At 42.3% G+C, this 22,560-nt stretch overlaps 1 protein-coding gene across 2 annotated transcripts; it reads left to right on the top strand.

Annotated features, from left to right (window-relative positions):
* The first annotated feature begins 2,822 nt into the window (after positions 1–2,822).
* Positions 2,823–22,036, top strand: LOC140313687 (SPARC-related modular calcium-binding protein 1-like). 2 transcript variants are annotated; one of them, XM_072391679.1, is made up of 10 exons: positions 2,823–3,137; positions 10,283–10,457; positions 12,023–12,250; positions 12,444–12,497; positions 12,906–12,953; positions 14,199–14,279; positions 14,366–14,564; positions 16,554–16,721; positions 18,534–18,859; positions 21,428–22,036. In XM_072391679.1, exons 1-9 carry the CDS (start codon positions 3,057–3,059, stop codon positions 18,856–18,858), a joined length of 1,359 nt encoding a protein of 452 aa, XP_072247780.1. In that variant the 5' UTR covers positions 2,823–3,056; the 3' UTR covers position 18,859; positions 21,428–22,036. The 2 variants fall into 2 exon arrangements, with proteins under 2 accessions (XP_072247780.1, XP_072247781.1); XM_072391680.1 differs by having other exon boundaries at positions 18,534–18,883.
* The last annotated feature ends 524 nt before the right edge of the window (positions 22,037–22,560 follow it).

The following is a 22,560-nucleotide window of genomic DNA, read 5'->3' as shown; positions in this document are numbered from 1 at the left end:
TAGAAAATGTTTTCTTTGTTAATCTTAGGTAGACGGGTCCCGACACTCTGCTCCAATTAAAGTTTTGTGGGTAGTTCAATGTATTCCTGCATATTACTGCTGCTTCATGTTTATTGAAGCTGTTCCTCATCTTATTGTCTCTTAATCTTCATATAGCACCAAATCACGATAAATATCATCTCAGAGCACTTCATAACAATCAAGTCCAATTCATTAGATTCCAAATGAGTCCAATTCAAAGTAGCCTAGCTAAGGAAAGCGACAGATTGCACTGAAACTTCTCTGATTCAATCCTTCATCCTGAATGTGCACGAGGCGACTGTGGAGAGAAAAAACTCCCTTTTAACAGGAAGAAACCTCCATCAGAACCAGAACCAGGAAGGGCGGCCATCTGCCTCGACCAGCTGGGGTTGAGAGGACAGAAAAGAGGAGACAACAAGCTCCATAACACCAGACCAGGGATACCTGCTGAGAGAGAAACACAAGTTAATGACAACAATGATGTCACATGTACATGGAGAGTAGAGAGAGGTGCATCATGGGAGCTCCCCCAGCAGTCTGGGCCCATAGCAGCATAACTATGGGATGTTTCAGGGTCACCTGAGCCATCCCTAACTATAAGCTTTATGAAAAAGGAAAGTTTTAAGCCTGATCTTAAAGGTAGAGAGGGTGTCTGCTTCCTGAACCCAAACTGGCAGCTGGTTCCACAGAGAGGGGCCTGATAACTGAAGGCTCCGCCTCCCGTTCTGCTTTTAGAGACTCTGGGAACCACGAGTAGAGCAAAGTGCTCTGTTGGGGAAATATCCGACTATGTGCTGATGATTAAAATGATTTTACATTGGGACTCCAGAATAAGGCATGACTTGGATTTGGATGGACACCTGTTGGAGCTCCACAGGCTTTCATAGCCAACAAGAGTTTTTGGACGTTCCTTCAGAAAAACCTTGAAACAGTTGTTTGTGCTATTGTTCCCAAATTTGAACCAGGGCCTGGTCAAACATCAGGTTGTAGTCTGATTGTGTTTTATAACTAATTTGTCACGACTGCAAAAAAAAAAGAAGAAGAAAAATTGGACAGACAAAATAAATAATTTTTTCAGTGTTCAAACATTTGCAGCTGAGTTCCAGTAAGACTTAAAGCGATTCTGACTGTTTAAGGAAAAACTAAATCGGTGTTTGATTTCAAAAGGGACCAAAATCAAACATTTGCTCCGAGTGGCTGTTGAACAGCTTTCAGTTAACTTTGGGTTTGTCAGGGATGGGTTTTAGGAAACCGAACACGTAGATGCAACAAAAACCGTGCGGCACTAAGAAAAGATGGAGTAAGAAGCTGATGGTTGTTCTGCTGCAACAAATAAAGACATTAAGCAAAATGCTCGTTTAAAGTGTAAGAATCTATTCAGATTAGGATGAAAATCACTGAAGAGTGCATGTGAGGCGCTTTTACTGGATGAAGACGCCTCACTGGAGACGCATGCTGCGACCACGTGCACAAACACCGGGCGTGCACGTGAACGTGTCCCTTTATTGCTGACCTGCAGCATCCCGCACCACAGGAGAGACGACGGTCCTCGCGCCAGTGTGCATGAATGTCCGTTTGAATGTCTTCATCTCGCTGCTCTTGTTCACAGAACATTTCCCTGAACATTATTTTATAAATCTAAGTAACGTGATGTCTGTTTAAGAATAAAATGTGAAGTTTCCCCCTTCTTTTTAAACACAACATAACATAAACATTAACTACCAGTTAACCTTTTAGTGTAACTTTATCATAAACTCACAAAAGCCGAACTTTCCCACTAGACTTCTTGAATATCCTCCTTTTTTTTTTGTCTTTTCATCAGACTTTTTAATTTTTTTATTGCAGTTTAGCTTCACATGAAGCACCTGTTTAACCGTAAAAGTTCCCTTCAGCCTGTTCAAACGTCTCTGCTGTGTCTCTACTCGAACAGATTACCTCAAGAATCCATCAGAGATACAATTATCCCTGCATTTCTGCCTTATTTTGAGCTCAATTGTCCCTTAAATGTATATCACAAGTAATAAAAGCTCATATTTAATTAAGTATGATTGAATAATGTTAGCACACCAAGTCATGTCTGTTATTTACTGTGAGGTGTCTAAATGAGCCATTGTAGATGACCATATTCTATATTTCCCTACTTTATTTATCTCTTCGCAGCTTATGTCTCTGAAACAAATAAACAATCTTTTAGAAATTAAAATCCAGAAAATCACAGTGCAAGCAGACCCATTTTAGGCCTGCAAAGGGGAATAAACTGACATAAAGTGCTTATTTTGTGGGTTATACATTACAATACAATTCTGACAGCATATTGTAAACATTCAGTTATTTTATGGCATGCAGGCAGCGAGACTTTCTTGTATAAATAGTGAATTAAGTTTATTTAGACGTGCTTCAGACAATAATGGTGCTATTGTTCAGGTGGCACGAGTCTCAGTCTGCCGTTATACATACATGTGTGAATACAAATATTTCATCTGTAATACACTCTATATGACTGGCTTCGTTCAACATTTGGGTAAGTTTGCATCGGATGACCAACATCTGGCACACTGTTGTGCCTTTTGTTACTTGTAGTTCAGGCTAGATTCATCTTTAAGAACGATAAGAAGCTTTAAGCTTTCTTAAGTAAGTGCCATGGGGATGTGCACGTGGGGTAAAGGCGCGGGTACGATGTAAAGATAAATAAATAAAAATAAGAGATCTGCTGTGAACACCTGGTTTGACTTTTCCCAGCGCATGAAACGTTGTTTGGCTCGAGGAGAGCGGAAATGGGCTGTGCACTTTGGAAACTTCAGGGTCTAAACTGCGCGCGTGCAGCCCCACATTTGGAGCAGCTCGCGAACACCACAACATGAGCAGCCCGGTGACACCCGAAGCAGCGGCCTCGAACCCGTGACGGTGTTTTGTGAACATCGTCTTTCGTCTTTGACGCGTACGCCCTGGCCGCGGAAGCTCCGCGCGCTCAAACCTCGGGACTAAAGACTGCCAGCGGCGCGCGGCCGCTCCACGTCTACTCCGTTGTGGCAGGGATGTTGCTCGCGCTCACCTTCACCTGCCGCGCGCTGCTCGTCTTCCTGCTCTCGGAGTCGGTTCAGAGCGACAGAAATGCGGTAAGAAAGGCTGTTTAAACACAACAAGTCTGTGTTCATAACCCTCAGTAGGACCGATAATCCTCACGTTATTAAGACTGATGTGTCAACAGAAATGCGTTAGATGTTGGTTTTATTCATCGAGCTTTTAACTGATTATGTATGAGCTGTATTTTCTGCAGAGTTTCTTTAAGAGGCTAAAGCTGAAAACATTAAAGTTAAAGGTAAACTGTTGAAAGAGAGCCGAATCAAAGCTACTGCCTCCAGCCTTCCAGGAGCAACACAGTCAAAATATTTGGTTTCAAAACTACTTTCCCCTTCAGCCTGTATAACGAAACCATCCTGCAGCCTGTAGATTATTAGGAGTGTGTGTTTAATCTGTGTCCTGCTGTCCACTGAAAGCAGCACCACAGTTTTACTAAAGTCTCAGAGCAGTTTTGTGCTGGTTTGGTCCTCCTCTCTGTGATGGAGATGCTACTTGTTTGATGAATAAATTGTCACCTGTGTGTGTTTGAGCTCTCTGGAGGACAGCAGGTAGCAAAATCAAACCGCAGACTCTGTCGGGTAAATATTTAAAGTGCACCTCAGAGGAGGAGAACAGGTGTTTGTGTGTGTGAAGAGAAAGTGTGACCTGTTCTGAAAAAGTAATCCTGTGGCACGTTACAACACTGTTGGACAAATTTACAGCTACAGTACGAGTGCAAATATGTTAAAGAATATACTCAGTGAAGCCTGGTGATCTGTCAGCAGGGATGAAGAAAGGTTTATGAATTCATAATGAACAGCAAATATAGAATATAACAGAGCAATACTATGAAGGTGTCAGGCAGCAAGTGTAAATGAACAAATGAGAAGATGACAGTTTTGTAGCAGTCCAGTTTTTAAAAACTACTGTAGAAGTGAGCCTGGACCGTCCAGCGTACAGCAGGACTTTTTGGGAGAAATGTTCATCATCAGAGCGTTGAAGTGTTTCTGAGAAGCCCTGCTGACTGCACCCCAAAGACTAAGATTTAGGTTGGCTTTGCTGTGAAAATGTGAAATATACGGCAAAGTTAAACAAAAATGCAGACGTGGGGTTCAGTGGCAGATCTAGGATTTTTCTGAGGGCCACAATATTCATAGAGGGACCAAGTATTTGTCCAACATCGTTACTTCCAGAGCTTCAAATCTTCTTCTTCTGTAAGCTTTATTCACGCTGGACATTCCTATTTGGCTCACTAGCGCCACTAGTGTTTCGGCATGGAATTGCATCCACCCATTATGTGATTATCACTCTCGACAAAGGGCAGATGAATGACAGGACGGGGGCATTTCAGGGGGCCAATTAGATTTCAGCTGGGGCCACTGCCCCTGTGGACCCGTCCCTAGAACCGCCCCTGGCGTAGTTTCTATGGAGCTGACCAATGAGAAGCTGGCGCTTGTAACTGCGACCACTCATCAAACTGGGTGGTCGTCAAACATAGCGTAGTTTCTCGTTGGATCACGTGTTGTCCCGGCTGGACGTTATCATGGCGAACATGTAAAGAATACCAGCATATAGTTCAGATTTAATTAGGGCAACAGTCGGTGCCGATTAAGTTAATAAGATAGTTGATTAGTTCTGTTATCAGCCTCAATAGTTAGCCTAAAGAAGGCGATTTACTTGCCAGAAACACTCATAGATGGTTGCAAATGTTCATTTCAAGGCAGCGTTATCTTGAATTTGTCAACATGTGAAATTGCAAGTATTTCCTACTCTGGAAGCCGCTCTTTACTGGCACCTTTGTGTCAGATTATAATTGTCCTTCAAAGCAATCTCTCTTTTTTAAAGATTATTATTGTTTTGTTACCTGAACATAAAAATTCCCAAACAGCCGACTTCATCTTTTTTGTTCGACTTGGAGAAAAGTTCAGGGAGGTTCTCCTTTTCCAGCCGTCTACACAGATGGACGTTTTCTGTGTAAACTAAGAAATTTAGAATATGTGTAGAGTAGCTCCTGTTTGTAAATGCAGCAGTTTAAACTTGGCCATTCCTGGCTTTGTTGCAAAATACTGCAACCTCAGAAGTGGGCTGTTGTCACTCAAACTCCACATCGTTTTCAGCCTTTATATTGAGATAAATAAAAAAGTGAGTTTTGGGGAAACAGTGAGGTCACAGACTAGGACACCCAACTTCTTTTGGCGTTCAGTTAGGTTTTTTCTGGCTTGAGATTTGAGTTCCAGTCATTAAACAGAAATAAATCAGAGAAATAAAACAAAATTTACTGACTATAACATAGTGGTGACGCTCTCTAACACGTCCAAAAAACCACCTTCTGCCTTTATAGTCCTTACAGCCCTGTGCTGTGAATGATGGGTTTCCGTCTCTGGAGAAAAACACACCACCACACACTTCTACAGGGTCTTAAGAAATAAGTCAGAGGGATTACTTTCCTATGAGTCTTTGTTGTTTTTTCATGTAATTTTCTACAAAGTCACGCTGTGAACCTGCAGGTAGAGCATTGTGTTTCCTCCTCACCTGATTTTAATACACACACACGTGCACACCTCCCCCAGATGTGTGTTTGCTTGCTGCTGAGGCTGAGTGACAGACTCACAACAGCACAGGCAGCTTTGGTTGCTAAGTCCTCCCGCTGGCTGTCAGCTGTGTTTCAGCAGCATCAACGACCCTTTTTCAAGCCAAACATCACAATACAAAAAGCTCAGGAGATGATTTTATGTTTTATGTTTTTCCTCCAGCAGCCAGTTGGCGATATCTGGACGGTGTGAGGCATCAGTCGACAGTGGTGGCTTGTTCTCTTTTTCTTGCTGCTCACCTCCCCCTCCTCTCAGTCTCTCACACACACTCACCACTGAGGTTTTATTAGCCTTAAAACACTGATGGTAATTGTTTCAATACTGTGGATTGTTGTCATAGTTCTACCTGACAGGAAATAATTTAAGACTTTACACCTAACTCCATACCACTACTACTCCTCCCTTCATCCCCTTCTTCCTCTCCCTCTAACTCTCTTCTAGTCTTCATATTCAGTAATTTCACCTAAACTTTCATTCCTGCTTCCTACCTCCATTTTTTGCTTTATTTTAATTTGTATTTCTCTCTCCTTCCCTTCTTAAACCCTTCTTTTCCTTTTTTTTGAATTGACCAATTTACTTTTCTTATCATTTGATTTAGTTCCTTACTTTGAAGTCCAAGTCAGACACACATTTTTCAGTGATCAAAGCACAGTCTAGTTGGTATTGTTTACTATAGTTTTAGTATATCAAAACAAATTTTATTTATATGGCACCTTTCATACTTTAAAAGCAACACAAAGTGCCTCACAGAGGGTAAAAAAAACCCTCCCACACCCATAAATACCCAGAGAGACACGGAGACATACACACACAAACACAAGCTCAGACCCACTGCACCTATCAGACAGAGACATGATCGAGCACCGAGACCAAAGGCAAGGAAAAGGCCACCTTGGGGGCCGACCACACTGAGAGGGCTCCTGGCCCACGACAACAGGGAGCGCCACAGAGACAAGAGGCCCCACACCAAGGTGCTGAGCCCCCCAGCCACCCGGGCCAGAGCAGTCCACAGGACAGCACCCCCCCGTCAGTGGACCAAAAGCAGCTCCCAGTGTGGTAGGCCCCCACGAGGAAACACTGGAGCTAAAAACTGAAAGACTAAAACATCAAAATAAGATAAAAAAAGGTGTAAAATGAACAAATTCAGCTCGTGTAGTTAAAACGTCTAACATGGAACGTCTAACATAAACTAAAACATGGAGTTTCAAACGTATAATTTAAATAATATAGAACAAAAATTAAATATAAAAAGTTAACCCCTCTAAGATTGGACATCTTTGGCAATATATCCAGCAGTAGATGCTCCAGTTATCCATGTTATACACGAGAACTTTAAAAACACTTTTAAGATTCTCACATCTAAAGATAATGAGTTTTAAGTCACAGACTAAAGATTATGCAACGATTCCAGATCTTGCAAAACCACAACTAGATTTTTCTGAGATTAATTCCTATCTTGACCCCAGGTGGAAATTCTTAGCATCAATGAAGTTAACGGGTAAGCTGCTTTTTGCCGTTTCTTGGCACAAAAGAGATGAAACATGGGAGATGAGATGAGACATTCGTGCTGTTGCCTTAATGAAATTAGTCGCTCCTCCTTTCGTACGGTCAGACCGAACCAAGCGGTATCGCTCAGTGATAGCCATATATCAACCACACCCAGAAACGCCGCTGCTTACTCTGGGCCTGAGCTCATCTGAGACGGACTGATGTGAAGTGGGAAAGTGTCCTGTGGTCTGACGAGTCCACATTTCATATTGTTTTTGGAAGTCATGGATGTGATGTCCTCCAGGCTGAAAAAACATCCAGATTCTTATCAGCGCAAAGTTCTACAGCCAGCATCTGTGATGGTGTCTGGCTTCATTAGTGCCCGTGGCGTGGGTAAGGTGCACATCTGAGAAGGCATCATTAATACTTCAAGGTATACACAGGCTTTGGAGCCTTTTCAGGGACGTCCCCACTTAAGTTAATGAGTTAATTTCATCATGTAACCCCACTGAGTGAATAAGAGTGAATATCTGATGATAACAGAAAAAACTCATGAAGTGCCTGGAATGTCTTGTTTGTAACGAATGAACTTAAACATAAATAAACATGTTTGAAGCTCGTTGATAGAAAAAATTGATAAAAGTTTAAATTTGCTAAATAAGGCTGCAGATGGTGTTTGATTAGCAGAGTTTGAAATCATTCTCAAGAATCTTTTCTGAATTGAGATTAATTGATTAAGGTACGAAAAATATGAAGCACCCCAAACAATGTTGCAGTATGTGAAATACGGATAAATTAAAGTAATATAATGTCATAAGACAGGACTGATTAACTAAGGAAGGAACTCTAATGATGATGCCATAGGACTTCTTTTCTTTGCATACATACTCAGTATTATTTCCCCAGGACAATCTTTCATCAACTAGTATACCAAGAAATTTTACACATGAGACTTGTTCAATTTCAATATTATTAATTTGAATCCTGCTTAGGAAAATATTTATTTTTGTTTCTAAAAAGTATATTATTTGATTTGTTTACATTCAAAGAAAACTTGTTCATCTGAAACCATCTTAAGGCGTATTCCAGCATGGTTTTTGCATTTCTGATTAGACATCCAAAGTCAGAGTGAGACATGGCAAAGTTAGTATCATCCGCAAATAAAATGGGCAGAGAAGACTCAGACATTACATTAATAAAAATTTGAAACAGATGGGGCCCAAGAATTGACCCTTGAGGCACACCATAGTATGTTTTTGCTTTCTTAGATTCATGACCATTCATACAAACATATGGTTCTCTGTTACAAAGGTAATCTTTAAACCATTTGATCACAACATCTTGAAGACCATATCGGTGGAGTTTTGACAGGAGAATATCATGGTCAACTTAAACTGTGGCACCGGGCTATTGATCAGTTTATAGTGAACTTAAATCAATCCTCGGGTCTGCAAGGTGATGATATCTATGTGATTCATATCAGCTTATCTTCACAGCCCGACCAGGCACACGATTAAAGATATTACGTCAATATCTCAAAATAGTCAAATAGTTGGTTCGGTCCCCTCAAACCTGAATTATTCTGATTGTTTTTTTCAGTTATTACTGAAACATTTTAGTAGTGAAACTTTACGGTTGGGACTTTCAGCAACTTCTTCAGCTTGACTTAAACTCCGATAAACTCAGTTCACAGCGATGCGTGACAGATCCTTGCCCCAGACACGTCATGTTTGCGTATTAAAATAACTTAATTGGTACTAAAATACGTATTTTCAGTAGCACAGGACCATCAGCTCTCACATCAGTGTCTGAGGTCAATACTTTAATGAACATTTTGACATGAAAGCACAGAAGTCTCATTCACGTCTGCATTAAGTCAACAGTGTCAGACACACCGTGGCAGATTTACTCATGTGTCTGAGGGCTAAGTGTGTGTGGATAGAGGGGAGGCTGATAGACAAAGAGGCACTGATGAAGAGTGGAGGTGTGTTCGGTGGCTCTGTAAATGTGTGTTGAATGTGCAGCACCTCGCGTGTCTCAGGTGTTTTCTGTGAGCCTGAGTGGCAGCGTGACAAATCTGTGTGTGTTTATACAGAGCTGTGTGTGATCCTGCTCTCAAAGTGTGTTGTCAGGAGAACATATGGAAGTAATTTAGATCACCGCGCTCACACTGTTCTCCTAATTTCTGTCTAATTTTTGCTTTCTGCTCCTCTCCTGCTGTGTTTTAGGATCAGCTTTTCAAACACAGGTGCAACTTGATGCTGTTTTATCTTTTTTATAAACAAATGACATCATCTTTTTTGCTTTTTGGATTAAGCAAGACGTTGTGGTCGATACCCTGAGTGAGAGTACATCAGCTGAGCTCTTTCACCTTCACATCACACAGTTTGTCTTTGTGACGACAGAAAACTTTCAAAATGTGTGGAAACATGCAAATCTGACCAAAATCACATGAAATCTCACCCCGATCAGGCAGTGGCAACAGTTTAAAAGCACAGATTAGAGAACATTTGGGGAAGAAAACATGTTTTCAGTGACTGATGAGAGAATTTCCTAAATGTTTTTAGGTTCGTGACTCTTTCTTTTTCTTATTCAAAGCTCTTGAAAATGTCAGAAAGTTTAGCTCTGCCTGTGAAAAAAGTTCTCCTGTCGGGTTTAAATCTATTACCCTCCTCTTCCTCATTCTTCATTCTCACACTTTCTGGCAGCAGATGTAGAAATGGAAACACAACATAACTCTGCAGGGAAGATGTCGCCAACTTCCCCTCAATTATAGAAGTTAATCCTCTCATTAGTTCACAGGATTGGAGCTCTCACAAGTAAAGTGGCAGGTGTGAGAAGTCACATTTTCACACCCTCTGCTGAGCCACCTTCTTCTTCACTCTGTTTTCTGTTCACCTCACTCTTTCTCTGCTCTTGTCTGCAGTTTTTTTCCCAGTCGTGACTTTGAGTAACCTGTGGCTGGTTTAACCTGAGCAGCCAGCAGTGCAGATGCAGTTTGGATCGTTTCAGTTCTGCTGAGAAAACATTACAAACGTACAGCTGACCCTACTGTCCTTTGTGGTGGATGCAGGACACTGAAACTGCATGAACGTTAACCGCTAATCTTTGTTTGCTTGCAGCCTTTTCTGATCACAGAGAACATGTGGCCTCGTGGTTGTGTCCTGGACTGCCAGAGGGGGCGCCACCGAGCTGTGTGCGGCACCAACGGCAGGCTGTATAAATCCCTGTGTGCCTTTCAGAGGGCGCAGTGCATCAACACACAGCTCCGCCACGCTCCACAAGCACACTGCTCAGGTACCCCCCGTTATAGCTACATCATGATGTATTTTATGAGTATTTAGTTTCAATTCCCGAACTCTACCAAAGGCCTGTACTTTGAAGCATATATCCCGTGTAAACTCTTCTACCATTAAGCTGTCTTGATGACATTAAATACAATTAGGACTGAAATAATCTTATTTGGTCCACCCCACTCCATCAGTGGTCTCAACAATATACTTGACTCTCTGACTAAGATTATGCAGAATAAAAACTGTTGGTGTTTTTGTGTTTTTTTAAAGCTTAATATGAATACAGTCAAAGGACCTGCTTTTGTTTCTTCTTGGTTGGACTTCTGTAAGTGGGACTGGCTCAGTTCAAATTCTCCACACTGCAATTAAACCAGAATCCAGCTGTTTGACTCCTGAATGGACAAGTTCCACAGTATGTTACTGACATGTTAACCCTTCTTTCGACTGCCAGCTCATCGTCAGAGTTGCTGCTTTCAGTCCTTCACTCGTGACTTAAATCCAAATTCGATCGAGCCTTTTCAGCTGCTTCCAGTTGCTCCACTCTTAGTAATGAACACTCCTCTCTCTTCTCTTGCTTTTCATTGTGTGTAATGCTGCTATTTTGTCAGGTTCATCCTTATTTCTTTTAGCTGCTATTCTTATATATCCTTAGTTATTGTCCATTACATGAGTTTTAACTGTTGTATTGATTGATTTAGTTTATTTAAACTGTTTTTACACATCTGATTTTATTTATTTTATTCGCCCTGAATGGAAAGCTCTTTTAAATGTGCTTTTTAATCAAAGGGGACTCGACTTCATCTGGATTTACAAACCCAATCAATCAGGATCATGCAAAGCAGAGTCAGGATGCTGATTATCAGCTCGGTGAACCAACTCAGGCTTTCCCTCAGGACACCAACCAGTGCAGAAGCAACATGATGCTAAAGCAGCTGAAGAATAATCAGACTGTTTTAGATGAGCTTTAAATCAGAGATTTTTATTCTGAATATCCTTCTACGGAAGAAAGATAACATTCAGTGTCTTTTTCTGAACTATTTCCATTACACTATTATGTATTTATCTCTTATTTTTAAGATAACCCCCTCTAGAGAAGGTTAGGTTCCATGATGACGTCCCCGATAAGAAGATCCACCGATGATGCTGAAAACCACGAGTGGAACCTGAAGTTGTGTTGTTAAGCCTTTAATCCTGTTTTGTGGCTGAGGCTCCTGGGAACTGAGAGCTTCAATGAGCTCATTTAGATCAGAATGAATTTTATTTTGAATGCTTCGCTGTTCCAGAGGAAAACATTGGGCATCATTTGAACATTTAAAAGTAGACCAGCCTCGAGCTCTGGAGGAACCTAAAGGTTCCTGGAGGGGGGGTGTATACATGTAGAAAGTTAGTTTGTTTGCTCTGATGGTAAATAAAGACTTTATCATCAATAACTGAGAATAAATATGTATCATTTCATTAGAAAAATGGATTAAGTCACTTCCCACACGTCCATGAAAACTACGACGCTTCTTATTGAGGAACAGCTGCAGTCACATCTACTCACGGATTGACAGTTCCTCTTCATTTTAGATTCGAAGCAGACGAAATGCCAGCTGGCAAGAGCTCAGGGCCTGCAGGCCAGAGCCCACAGCAACGGCGGCGGTTCTACAGCAGCCATCTTTGTGCCAGAGTGCGGTCCTGAAGGGAACTTCCTGCCAACGCAGTGCCACAGCCATGCTGGCTACTGCTGGTGCTCCATGCCTGATGGCAAACCTGTCAGCGGCACCACGGTCCTCCAGAGGATCCCCAACTGCACAGGTCAGATGTATTTTGTTTTTTTTCCACACATTTTTCCAACAGACATTCCAGTTGCAGGAGGAGGAGCGCTGGATGCTGGCAGTCTTAAGCTGCCCATGAATGTCTAAGAGGCCACAAAACCGTTACTCAAATATTAAATATATGAGATTCTATTCCTTCGTATGAACCCGTTTGAACGTTTTATTCTAAACAGATCACATCGCCAAGCTGACTCAGACCACAAATGCAGATTCAGCTCTGTTCAAAGGTAAGAAAAATGTTTCAGCAGCTTTGCTCCCTGCTGCACAGGCCCTAAATACCCCCAACAGACCCCACAGTGTGCACAGCCCTGTGCGATCTGTAGGTTTCCCATTTCTATTTCACATTTTTTCTTCTTAGGAAAATAATAAAAATGATAATAAAACAGTCAAATTAAATAAGAAACTTTAGTCTAATTCATTTGATTTAGTTTTGCTCTCACAGCTGTATCCATGAAGAGTTTAAAGCAGTTTTTACGCTCTGATCTGTTTCACCGGAGTAATTCTGCTGCTGCATTAACACCTGTAGCTCTAAGGTTTACCCTGTTGCAGAAGTTGTGAGGGTTCTGTTGAGGGCTGTATCTGCTGGTGCTTTCTTCATTATCTTCTAACATTCACCCTCTTTTCTTATGTTCCAGATGCAGCAGGTGAACCTGGACCAACGTCAGACCCTCAAAAACTTGCAGGTGACAAACAGAACCTTCTTTGATAACGATACCCTGCTTTAATTTCTTGTCATTTCTTTAAGGAGTCTTCAGGAATAGTTATCCAGGCTTCTTGAAGGACATCCCAAAGCTCTTCTTTGGATGTCGGCTGCCTTTTGTTCCGTTCTCTGTCAGATGATCCCACACTGCTTCAATAATGTTGAGGTCCGGGCTCTGGGGAGGATTCATCCCTCCATAAGACCTGTTGCCACTGATTTTCAGTCCACTTCTTGTGTCATTTGGCACAGCTCAGCCTTTTCTCCCTGTTTCCCTTCCTTAAGAATGGCTTCTTGACAGCCACCCTTCCATGGAGACCATTTCTGATGAGGCTTGGGCCAACAGTAGATGGATCAGCTGAAGGTCCAGATGCATCTCTCAGGTCCTGTCAGGTCACAGCTGGATATTTTCCTCTTTCTTAAGGACATCACTTTCAGAGCCTGTTCATCTGCTGTAGATAGTTTTTTAGGCCTGACACTTCTTCTTTTGTCCTCCACTTGTCCAGTTTCCTCAAATGTTTTAAGGACAAACTGCACACCATGCTGAGATATGCCAAGTTTTCAGCTAATAGCTCTTGGGAATCACCTTGTTGCTGCAGAAATCCTATTTTCTGTCTGTCAAACTGTGTTTTCTTTGCTGTTTTTCAGAGATGCAACTAAATGATGTGTCTTTGCGACAGGCTGCTGGTGACAAAGTGCCTAAAGATACAATTTAAAACAGGTTCTTTGCTAAGTTGTCTGTTATGTGTCGACACAACACTGGTTCGTCCCTTGAGTTAGGAGCCTTTTTAAAGCTTTAATGATTCATATTTAAGTGTTAAATGATCAGGAACAAGGCTTGGACTGAAAATGAGTGAAAAAACAGCAGATGTTCGAAGGAAAACTTTTAAAAAAAACCTTCAGAAAACCTGGAGAACTATTGCTCAAGACCACTTTAAAAGATTATGACAAAGTCTGGCTGCTTGGAAGGAAAAATATAAAGAAATGAGGGATTGTTCAAGACTTGTTGAGACTGTATGTTATTATCACCTCTGAGCCTCCAGAGGCTCATCGATCGACTTAACAGAGAAACCAAGTAACTGCAACATTTTGTTTGCCTTCAGTTTGCTTTTTGGATAAAACATCATGGACGGGCAGGTGCTGTGTGTAATGTCTTCATGCTTTGACTTTGAAACAAGCAGAAACACCAAAGAAACGACATTCTCTGACAGTAAAATGCTCTCTTGTTCAGAACTGACGGCTCCTCCGTTCTGGGTGACCATCCTGATGAACTCTGAGCCCAAAGGCGACCGCTCACTCAGACGACCCACTGGTGAGAGCCAACCGAGTGCTTTAAATCAGACCTAATATGATGACATTTTTTGTTTAGTGTGTGTCTGTGTGTGTTTATGTGTGCAGACAGTCCTCAGACGTGTGAGCGTGAGCGTGAGCGCATGTTGCTGCTCTCTCAGGTTCGTCCTGTCGGGCAGGGCGAGCGTTTCGTCCCAGAGTGCGCTGCAGGCGGTCGCTACAGCCCAGTGCAGTGTCACACAGCCACAGGTTACTGCTGGTGTGTCAGAGTGGACAGCGGCCGGCCGCTACCAGGCACTGCTGCACAGTAATCAATCAATCAATCAATCAGTTCTTCTGTTTGTTATGAAGTTTGTAAACTCTGATGTGTTGCTGTGCTTTTTCATTTTCTTCTGCACACTCTCTGTCATTACTTTTCTTTTCCTTTTTCTCTACTTTCATAAGCATTTCATCTCAGTCATCTAATTTTACACCAATTACTGTCAAAGCTTCCAGGGTGGATTTCCCCTAAAGGAAACATTCAGACCGAATCTGAATAAAATGTGGTTGGCTGTTCTGTTCTTGAGGGGCTTCATGAGCATCACAGCCACTCAGAAACTCCACAGAGGACAGTGATGGATGTTTGTTTGTTATCTTTCTGTGGCCAAGTCATTTATAAAAATGATTTCTCCTCATAAGCAGCATATTTTTTATTGAATTTGAAAAGTATTTCATATCATTGTGTCATTTAAAAAAATCGCTTTTGACAAAATAGTCATATGAAAAAGAAAATACATTCTTTTTCAGTTCCAAGGTTTTTTTATTGGACAAAAATGAAGATAAAACACAGAAGCAGCGTGTGAAAAACTAAGTGAACCCTTACTGTTTAAACAGGAATTAAGAGGGTAAGTAGCAGCCAGGTTCTACTGATCAAATCCACCTGATTAAATGATCATCAGTCAGTGTGAGCAGCTCTATAAAAGCAGAAGTTCTGTCAGTTTTCAGGTGTGTTTTAACACGATGCCAAAGAGGAAAGACATCAGCAATGATCTTAGAGAAGCTACTGTTGCTGCCCATCAATCTAAGAAGGGTTATAAGGCCATTTCCAAACTATCTGGAGTCCATCATTCTACAGAGAGAAAGATTATTCACAAGTGGAAAACATTCAGGACAGCTGTCAATCTTCCCAGGAGTGGACGTCCCAGCAAGTTCAGCCCAAGGTGAAAAACCCAAGAGCTACATCTCAGACTCTACAGGCCTCAGTTAGCATGTTAAAGGTTAAAGGTCATGACAGCACAGTTAGAAAAAGACTGAACAAGGATGGCTTGTTTGGAAGGGCTGCAGGAGAAAGCCTCTTCTCTCTAAAAAGAACATGGCAGCACAGCTTAGGTTTGCAAAGCTGCATCTGAACAAAGCTCAAGACTTCTGGAACAATGTCCTTTGGACAGACCAGAGCAAAGTGGAGATGTTTGGTCATAATGCACAGCAGCACGTTTGGAGGAGACCAAACACAGCATATCAGCACAAACACCTCATACCAGCTGTCAAGCATGGTGGTGGAGGGCTGATGATCTGGGCTGGTTCTGCAGCCACAGGACCTGGGCACCTTGCAGTCATTGAGTCCACCATGAACTCCTCTGGATACCAAAGTATTCTAGAGTCAGATGTGAGGCCATCTGTCCCACAGCTAAAGCTGGGCTGAAACTGGCTCATCAACAGGACAATGATCCCAAACACAGCAGCAGATCTACGAAAAAGAAAAGAATCAAGGTGTTGCTGTGGTCCTGTCAGAGTCCAGACCTCAGCCTGACTGAAATGCTGTGGTGGGACCTTAAGAGAGCTGTGCAGAAACCAGTGCTGCAAACCTCAATGAGCTGAAGCAACACTGGAAAGAAGAGTGGACCGAGATTCCTCCACAGCCATGAGAGAGACTGATAAAATCACACAGAAAACCATCAGTTCAACTTACTGCTGCTGAAGCTGCTTCTACTTGCCTGTCCTGGGCTTAGTTATGAAGTTATGTGATGAACTACACAATCCTTGATCACTATTGAGGGCGGAGGTTTGCGCTGCTTCAGTGGTTTTGTAGTCTCCTCTCTAACCTATTGTTGTTCTAAACTCAAGTGGCAGATTTCAGTTGAGCCCAGTATCCATTTTATTTCTCACCTGTTCTTCAATGACAGACCTACTCAGAAAATTATTTAAATGTTTTTTTTAAAGCCACATTATATAATTCTATACTTTTTCCACATTTAATAAATACCTTCTGATATTTAGCCTAAGTGTGATGCCACCTGACACATGCTCATCTTTTCAGGAATCGTATCCCAGACTGCTCTGCGGCAGCTGAGGCACAAACAGACAGGAGGCACTGGGAGAAACCTCTGCCTGGATGTCCCGGAGCTCAGAAGAAGCAGTTCCTGCAGAGTCTGATCCGAGTTCTGCAGCTGGAGGCAGAGCATGCTGGGAGTCTGAGTCCTTACCAGTAAGTCTATTTATACTACATCCCAGGAAATCAGGCATTAACTGGGACTTCTTTAGGGAAGTTTTCAGTTTGTCACGTGCACAAACATGTCAGCGACTGTTGGACACTGAAGAGCTTTGGCTCAGGACCTTTACATGCTAACAAACAATGAAATAACACAACTTATAAATTCAAAAAGGTAAAATAAGAAAACAATAGGAGGAAAGTGGAAGAGATGTTTAATAATATAGTACAAGCTGGGCCAAGAGTGGCTGTGGAGTGAAATTATATTTTTAAAGTTGGGTGCATGTCTTCCCTGCAGCAGACAGCAGGCAGAGCACTCTTCATTTGGAGGATCAGAAGCTTTCCTGATGGGACACTTGAGCTAAAATCTGCTCTTTTGATGCAAGATTAACGAAGGCACACTGTGAATGTGACCTTTTGGTCCGACCTGTACTGCGGGAAATCTTCTTCTTCAAAATCCTGTCAGATGATCTCTCGACTAGACCAAAGTTATCTTTTGTTACTGTCGATGTGAACTGTGTTATCACCAGAGTACGGCGAGTCTTAAATATCACTTGCTAGCTAAACACACAGCTGGTGCAGAGATAGCTCCTTCTATATTTTTGAGAATGCTGAAGAATGTTCTGGACAGTATTAGTCAGGACAATTTGCTTTGGATTGTTGCAAGAATGAATATAATGAAATTAAATCCCTTTGTTGATTAGAGTATTAAAAGATATCCCTTTAAGGTGCATTTAGAGCGTATATATGCTGTAAATATCTCATGTTACAATGTGGACACCCGTGGCTTATAATCCGGTACAAAATGGATTTTCTTTTTAAAATTAGAAGGTGCGACTTATATTCAGGTGCGCTCTATAGTCCGTAATTTACGGTACTTTGTGGTGACATGTGGCAGCATGCTGCATAAAACAAGAGCTCTGATGTGGAATCTGAAGTCCATGTTAATGCAAACAGAATTAAACATGTGACTGAGTTATTTACTCTAACAGATAAAAAAATGGTAAGATATTTCCCTTCCAAACCCTGACATTGTCTTATTTTGCTGCACATCACAACCACTGACTTTCACCACTCCTTCATTCAGAGCCAAACTGTGTTACTCTGAACTTGTGGGCTTTCTTGTAAATGTACAAAACACCACTGGAAGCCTTTCATCTGCTTTAAATCAGGACAGAAAGTGCCACATGTTGGACTTCAGCTGATGCATAACTAATTCTTCCTCTGAGCAGCACATGAAAACCAGTCACACACTTCACTGCACAACACAGACTCGATCAATTACTTGATTAACTGCTGGATGCCGTCGTTAGAACAGAGCAGCTCCATCTGTTTCATGTGTTCGGCCATCAAATATTTAGTCTTTCAGTACTTACCTCATCCCTGCCATCTGTTTCCCTCTCACTGCACGCACAAACATCTTTTTGTCAGACTTTTTTATGGTTAGAACTTCCTCTTCTCACTCTCTTCTCATTTTCCCCCATCTGTATCTCATCCTTCACCTTCCAACGAGCACATAAACACATCACCACAGAATTCTTCCTGATAGCTTTGGATTTTCTGTTTAATAAACTCCAGCTTTGTTTCTGACAGAAAGCGCATAGCAGATAAGGGGAAGTGCAGAGCACTGTGGCCATATTGTCTTTCAGCATGCTGTGAAATTGGATGCATATCGAGTTGTGCAGATCTGATTTCATGTGTGTGAAGAAGGCGACTCTCCTCGGGTTTTTGGGTTTTATCAGGTTTATTTCTTCCATCTCAGATACCGACTAAAAACCCTTTTGCTTTTGTGCCGTCTTGCTTCACCAGAGCCTCCAACCCGCCTCCTTCCAGCTCGCCATCTTCTACCGCAGCATCATCAACTCCCTCCTCATCTCAGGATGTTGCTCCCTCCGCTGTTCCCCCAGAGCCCGAACAGTCCTCCAGACCAGATGCGGTGCTGCGATGGCACTTCACCCGGCTGGACATGGACTCCAGCGGGGTGCTCAGTGAGCGTGAGGCTCGGCCCCTCCGTCAGTTCCTGCGTCGGAGGCTGAAGCCGCGACGGTGCGCCAAGAAGTTTGTTCAGTACTGTGATCGGGACGGAAACCAAGGCCTGACACTGGAGGAGCTGAGGCTCTGCCTCGGCCTCTGATGTCAGTTATCATCTGAAGAAACAGGTAGTTTGCAGTTATTCTCTCTTTATATTTTGTAATCCGTCCGTATTTCTGATTGTATATAGAAGGTTTTGCATGTTGAATTTTGTATAGTTTGTACTTGACAAGTTATTTTAAGCCATGATTTATATAGAACATTTTAACACGTGTTAAGTTTGACAAATTTCCAGGTTAGCTGAAAATAAATAGTTACCTTTGACAACGAGAGTCAAAACGATTCAAGAATACCAAGTTTTTATGAACAAATATATATTCATATATCTGTATATATATATATATGTTTCCGATAAATTGATCCAGAGGTCCAAGTGCTGATGTTCTGATGCATCTTTATTGTAAAAATCGGGCTCTAAGTCACGATTCTTTACAGTCCTAATAGAAGTTGTGTAGGAGAACTCTGAAATGTTGTCCATTAATCAGGGCTCTTCATTCTTGAACAGTGTGTCACATTTTCTCTTCTGAGTTTATGAAATCACTCAAGTGAAGTGATAAATGTCACTAGCAGCCATGTTAATGAGCAGCTGGTCTCACCTCAGTGTGCACAGCTGTCTCTGCCTCACACACACTCACACACACACACACTCACACACACTCACACACACACACACTCACACACACACACACTCACACACACACACACTCACACACACACACACACACACACACACACACACACACACACACACACACACTCACACACTCACACACACACACACACACACACACACACACACACACTCACACACACACTCACACACACACTCACACACTCACACACTCACACACACACACACACACACACACACACACACACACACACACACACACACACACACACTCACACACACACACACTCACACACACACACACACACACACACACTCACACTCACACACTCACACACACACACTCACACACACACACACACACACACACACACACACACACACTCACACACACACTCACACACTCACACACACACACACACACACACACTCACACACTCACACACACACACACTCACACACACACACACACTCACACACACACACACACACACACACTCACACACACACACACACACACTCACACACACACACACACACACACACACACACACACACACACACACACACACACACTCACACACACACACACACACACACACACTCACACACACACACACACACTCACACACACACTCACACACACACATCGCTGTTACCTCCTCATCAGTCTGCTGCTGAACATAAAAGCGTCTTATTCTCGTGTTCAGGTTGTTTTCTTGTTGATCCCAGAAGAGCCGAGTAATCGGGCCGCCTGCCAGACAAATTAAACCCACCGATGTCTGAATGTTTATGTACCTTCATGAAAAAACAAACGTGGGCAGCAGGAAATAGACCCGCTTGTCGGCGAGCTATCAGTCACCACTGGGCCGCGACACCGGCCCACTAATCAGGCGGCCGCAGACGGCCTTGACAGCTGGAGGAGTGTGTGAGGGTCTGTTGACTTGCTGCAGTGTTAGAGGTGTGTGAAGGTCAGCAGCTCGCTTTGCAGCCTCATTTACACAAAGAGTCTTTTTCTACGGTAATATTTATGCTGCTTCTGTTGACACGAAACAAAATATCTGCCCGAACAGAGAACTTAAAGAATGTTACGTCCCACTGGCTCAGAGAACACTGTGCATAACTTGGGTTATTATTATTATTATTATTTTAGGTTATAAATGCAGCTCAACAAACTGTAACTTACATTACAAAACAATAGAGCAATTAAAATGGCTTCCAGTCGAGTGCTGTGGTATTCAAATCCAAACTGAACTTTGTGCAAGCTGCTAAATTACATCAAACATGTGGTTCTTCAGTTGCTTCCCACAGATTTTGGTTCATTTCAAACGAGTCAGCAGTTGTCTTCAGCGTTTCTCGTACTCAGTCTTATAAGTTTGATTTGCCTCTAAATATTCTAGATTTAGAGATTTCAAACTGAAGCCCATATCATTGGCTTTTGATTGACAAAAGCTTTGTACCCATGCCCAAAGAGATTCTGTGTGCAAAGAAGCTGTTGTAGGAAACAGCTTGTGTGAGGTCACAGTAGGACAGGAGGTGGTCCTTTAGCATGAGTCAGGCCAGATTCCATCCTGGACCACCACTGAATGATCCGATGGGACCCGAATGTGAGTGTTTTTATACCTGTACTTGTCAGCATCTGGTCTTACCGTGGCCTGAGGGGACAGATCTCCATTTTACATGACAGCGGTGGCAAGAATCATTTGTTTTCTAAAGCGAAAAGGCAGAAAAAGGCTGACGAAGATGAGAGGACAGGCAGAGGTGTGAGGGGATGCAGGTGGGGCATCATGTCTGGAAGAGACATCAGTGACCTCCGGTGGTGACGACAGAGCAGCCTGCCCAGAGTCACCGGTGCCAGCTGGCTGAAAAAGCCCTGTTGAGCTAAAGTGCATCAGATTATAGTTTGAATGTATCTGCGTCATTGCCTGTCGTTAATGAGTTTTATAACTCACATCAGTGTCTTTCTGTCATTGCCTTTCAGGATCAAACCAGCAGAGAACAACAGGACAAATCCCCTTGTTTCCTCTCCTGTCTCCACAGTTTCAGTTGTTCATTCATGAAATCATGAAAATGTAATTGCTCACAGTGTTTTCATCCATCACTGACCAACAGACACAAAAGAAAAGCAATCTGTTGTCCTCCCTGCTCCTCACGAGCTGTGATTTTACCTCTGCATCAGCTTTTAATGATGACAATGTTTGTAAAAACACAGCATGGCTCAGGCTTCCTCCCTTCCATATGATTTCTCCTTCCTTTGCTGTCGTCATTTAACTTAAACCATTATCCCATAAGTCTTTCCATCCTCCTTTGTTTTATTGCCTCTTTTCTTCCTATTCATTCCTCTCTTTCCGTCTCTCCTCCTTCATGTACATACTTTGCTGCCTCATACATTTTATATTGACAGTGTCATTCTGATGTGCATTTTGACTCTTTTTACAGCATTTTATGTGTTTTATATTCTATTATTTCACCCAAGTAATTTCCAGATTTAAGATTTTGATACGATTTGTTGACACTTGTGTGATTCAAATAAAACATGATGTCATCGCCTTTTCATTCATCTCAGCAGCGATGGTGTGAACATTGTTTTTCTCTGCCTGTAGTAATCAGTGGATACATGTGGAGCGTCATCTGCTCGGTCTTGCAGGAAGAACACTGGTTGCCACAACAACAGCCGCCCTATTCATTGCTTCACAATACACAAATCAACATGTAAAAAGGAAACATTAGAGGAATATCATGTTCCATCACAGCCATGTAAACTTAATTTCCCAACGCGTGTTGGCTGCTGTCTGAGGTCATCACTGGGACTGGATGCCATTAACGAGGCTTGAACAAGAGTCAGTGTTACAGCTCTTCAGTCAGTCCAGAACAGCATCAAACAAAACCTCCAAAAGATATTCAAGAGGAAAACTAACCGTTCTCATTTTTCATTCCTAATAATGAAAGATCTGCCTGATAAACACAGACTGTACTGTCCCAGAGTCTTCACCCCCCCTCATTTCTTTATAGATTGTTAGGAAAATGGGAAAAAGTGCAGCAATTCATTAAAACCATGTGCAAACATAGTCTTCAGGAATAGTTCTCCAGGCTTCTTGAAGGACATCCCAAAGC

Source organism: Leuresthes tenuis, unplaced genomic scaffold (assembly GCF_036924035.1).
Source record: "Leuresthes tenuis unplaced genomic scaffold, fLeuTen1.0.hap1 SCAF_9, whole genome shotgun sequence".
In the NCBI taxonomy this organism is placed as follows: domain Eukaryota; kingdom Metazoa; phylum Chordata; class Actinopteri; order Atheriniformes; family Atherinopsidae; genus Leuresthes; species Leuresthes tenuis.
Note: the sequence above shows the minus strand (reverse complement) of the source record. Positions and strands in the feature narration are given on the sequence as shown.

What these genes read in the sequence shown, in the direction of transcription:
- LOC140313687 (XM_072391679.1), top strand. Translation starts at nt 3,057, where the DNA reads ATGTTGCTCGCGCTCACCTTCACCTGCCGCGCGCTGCTCGTCTTCCTG. An exon ending in TCCACAAGCACACTGCTCAG is followed by an intron (nt 10,458 to 12,022) that starts GTACCCCCCGTT and finishes TCTTCATTTTAG; the next exon opens with ATTCGAAGCAGACGAAATGC. An exon ending in CTACCAGGCACTGCTGCACA is followed by an intron (nt 14,565 to 16,553) that starts GTAATCAATCAA and finishes TCATCTTTTCAG; the next exon opens with GAATCGTATCCCAGACTGCT.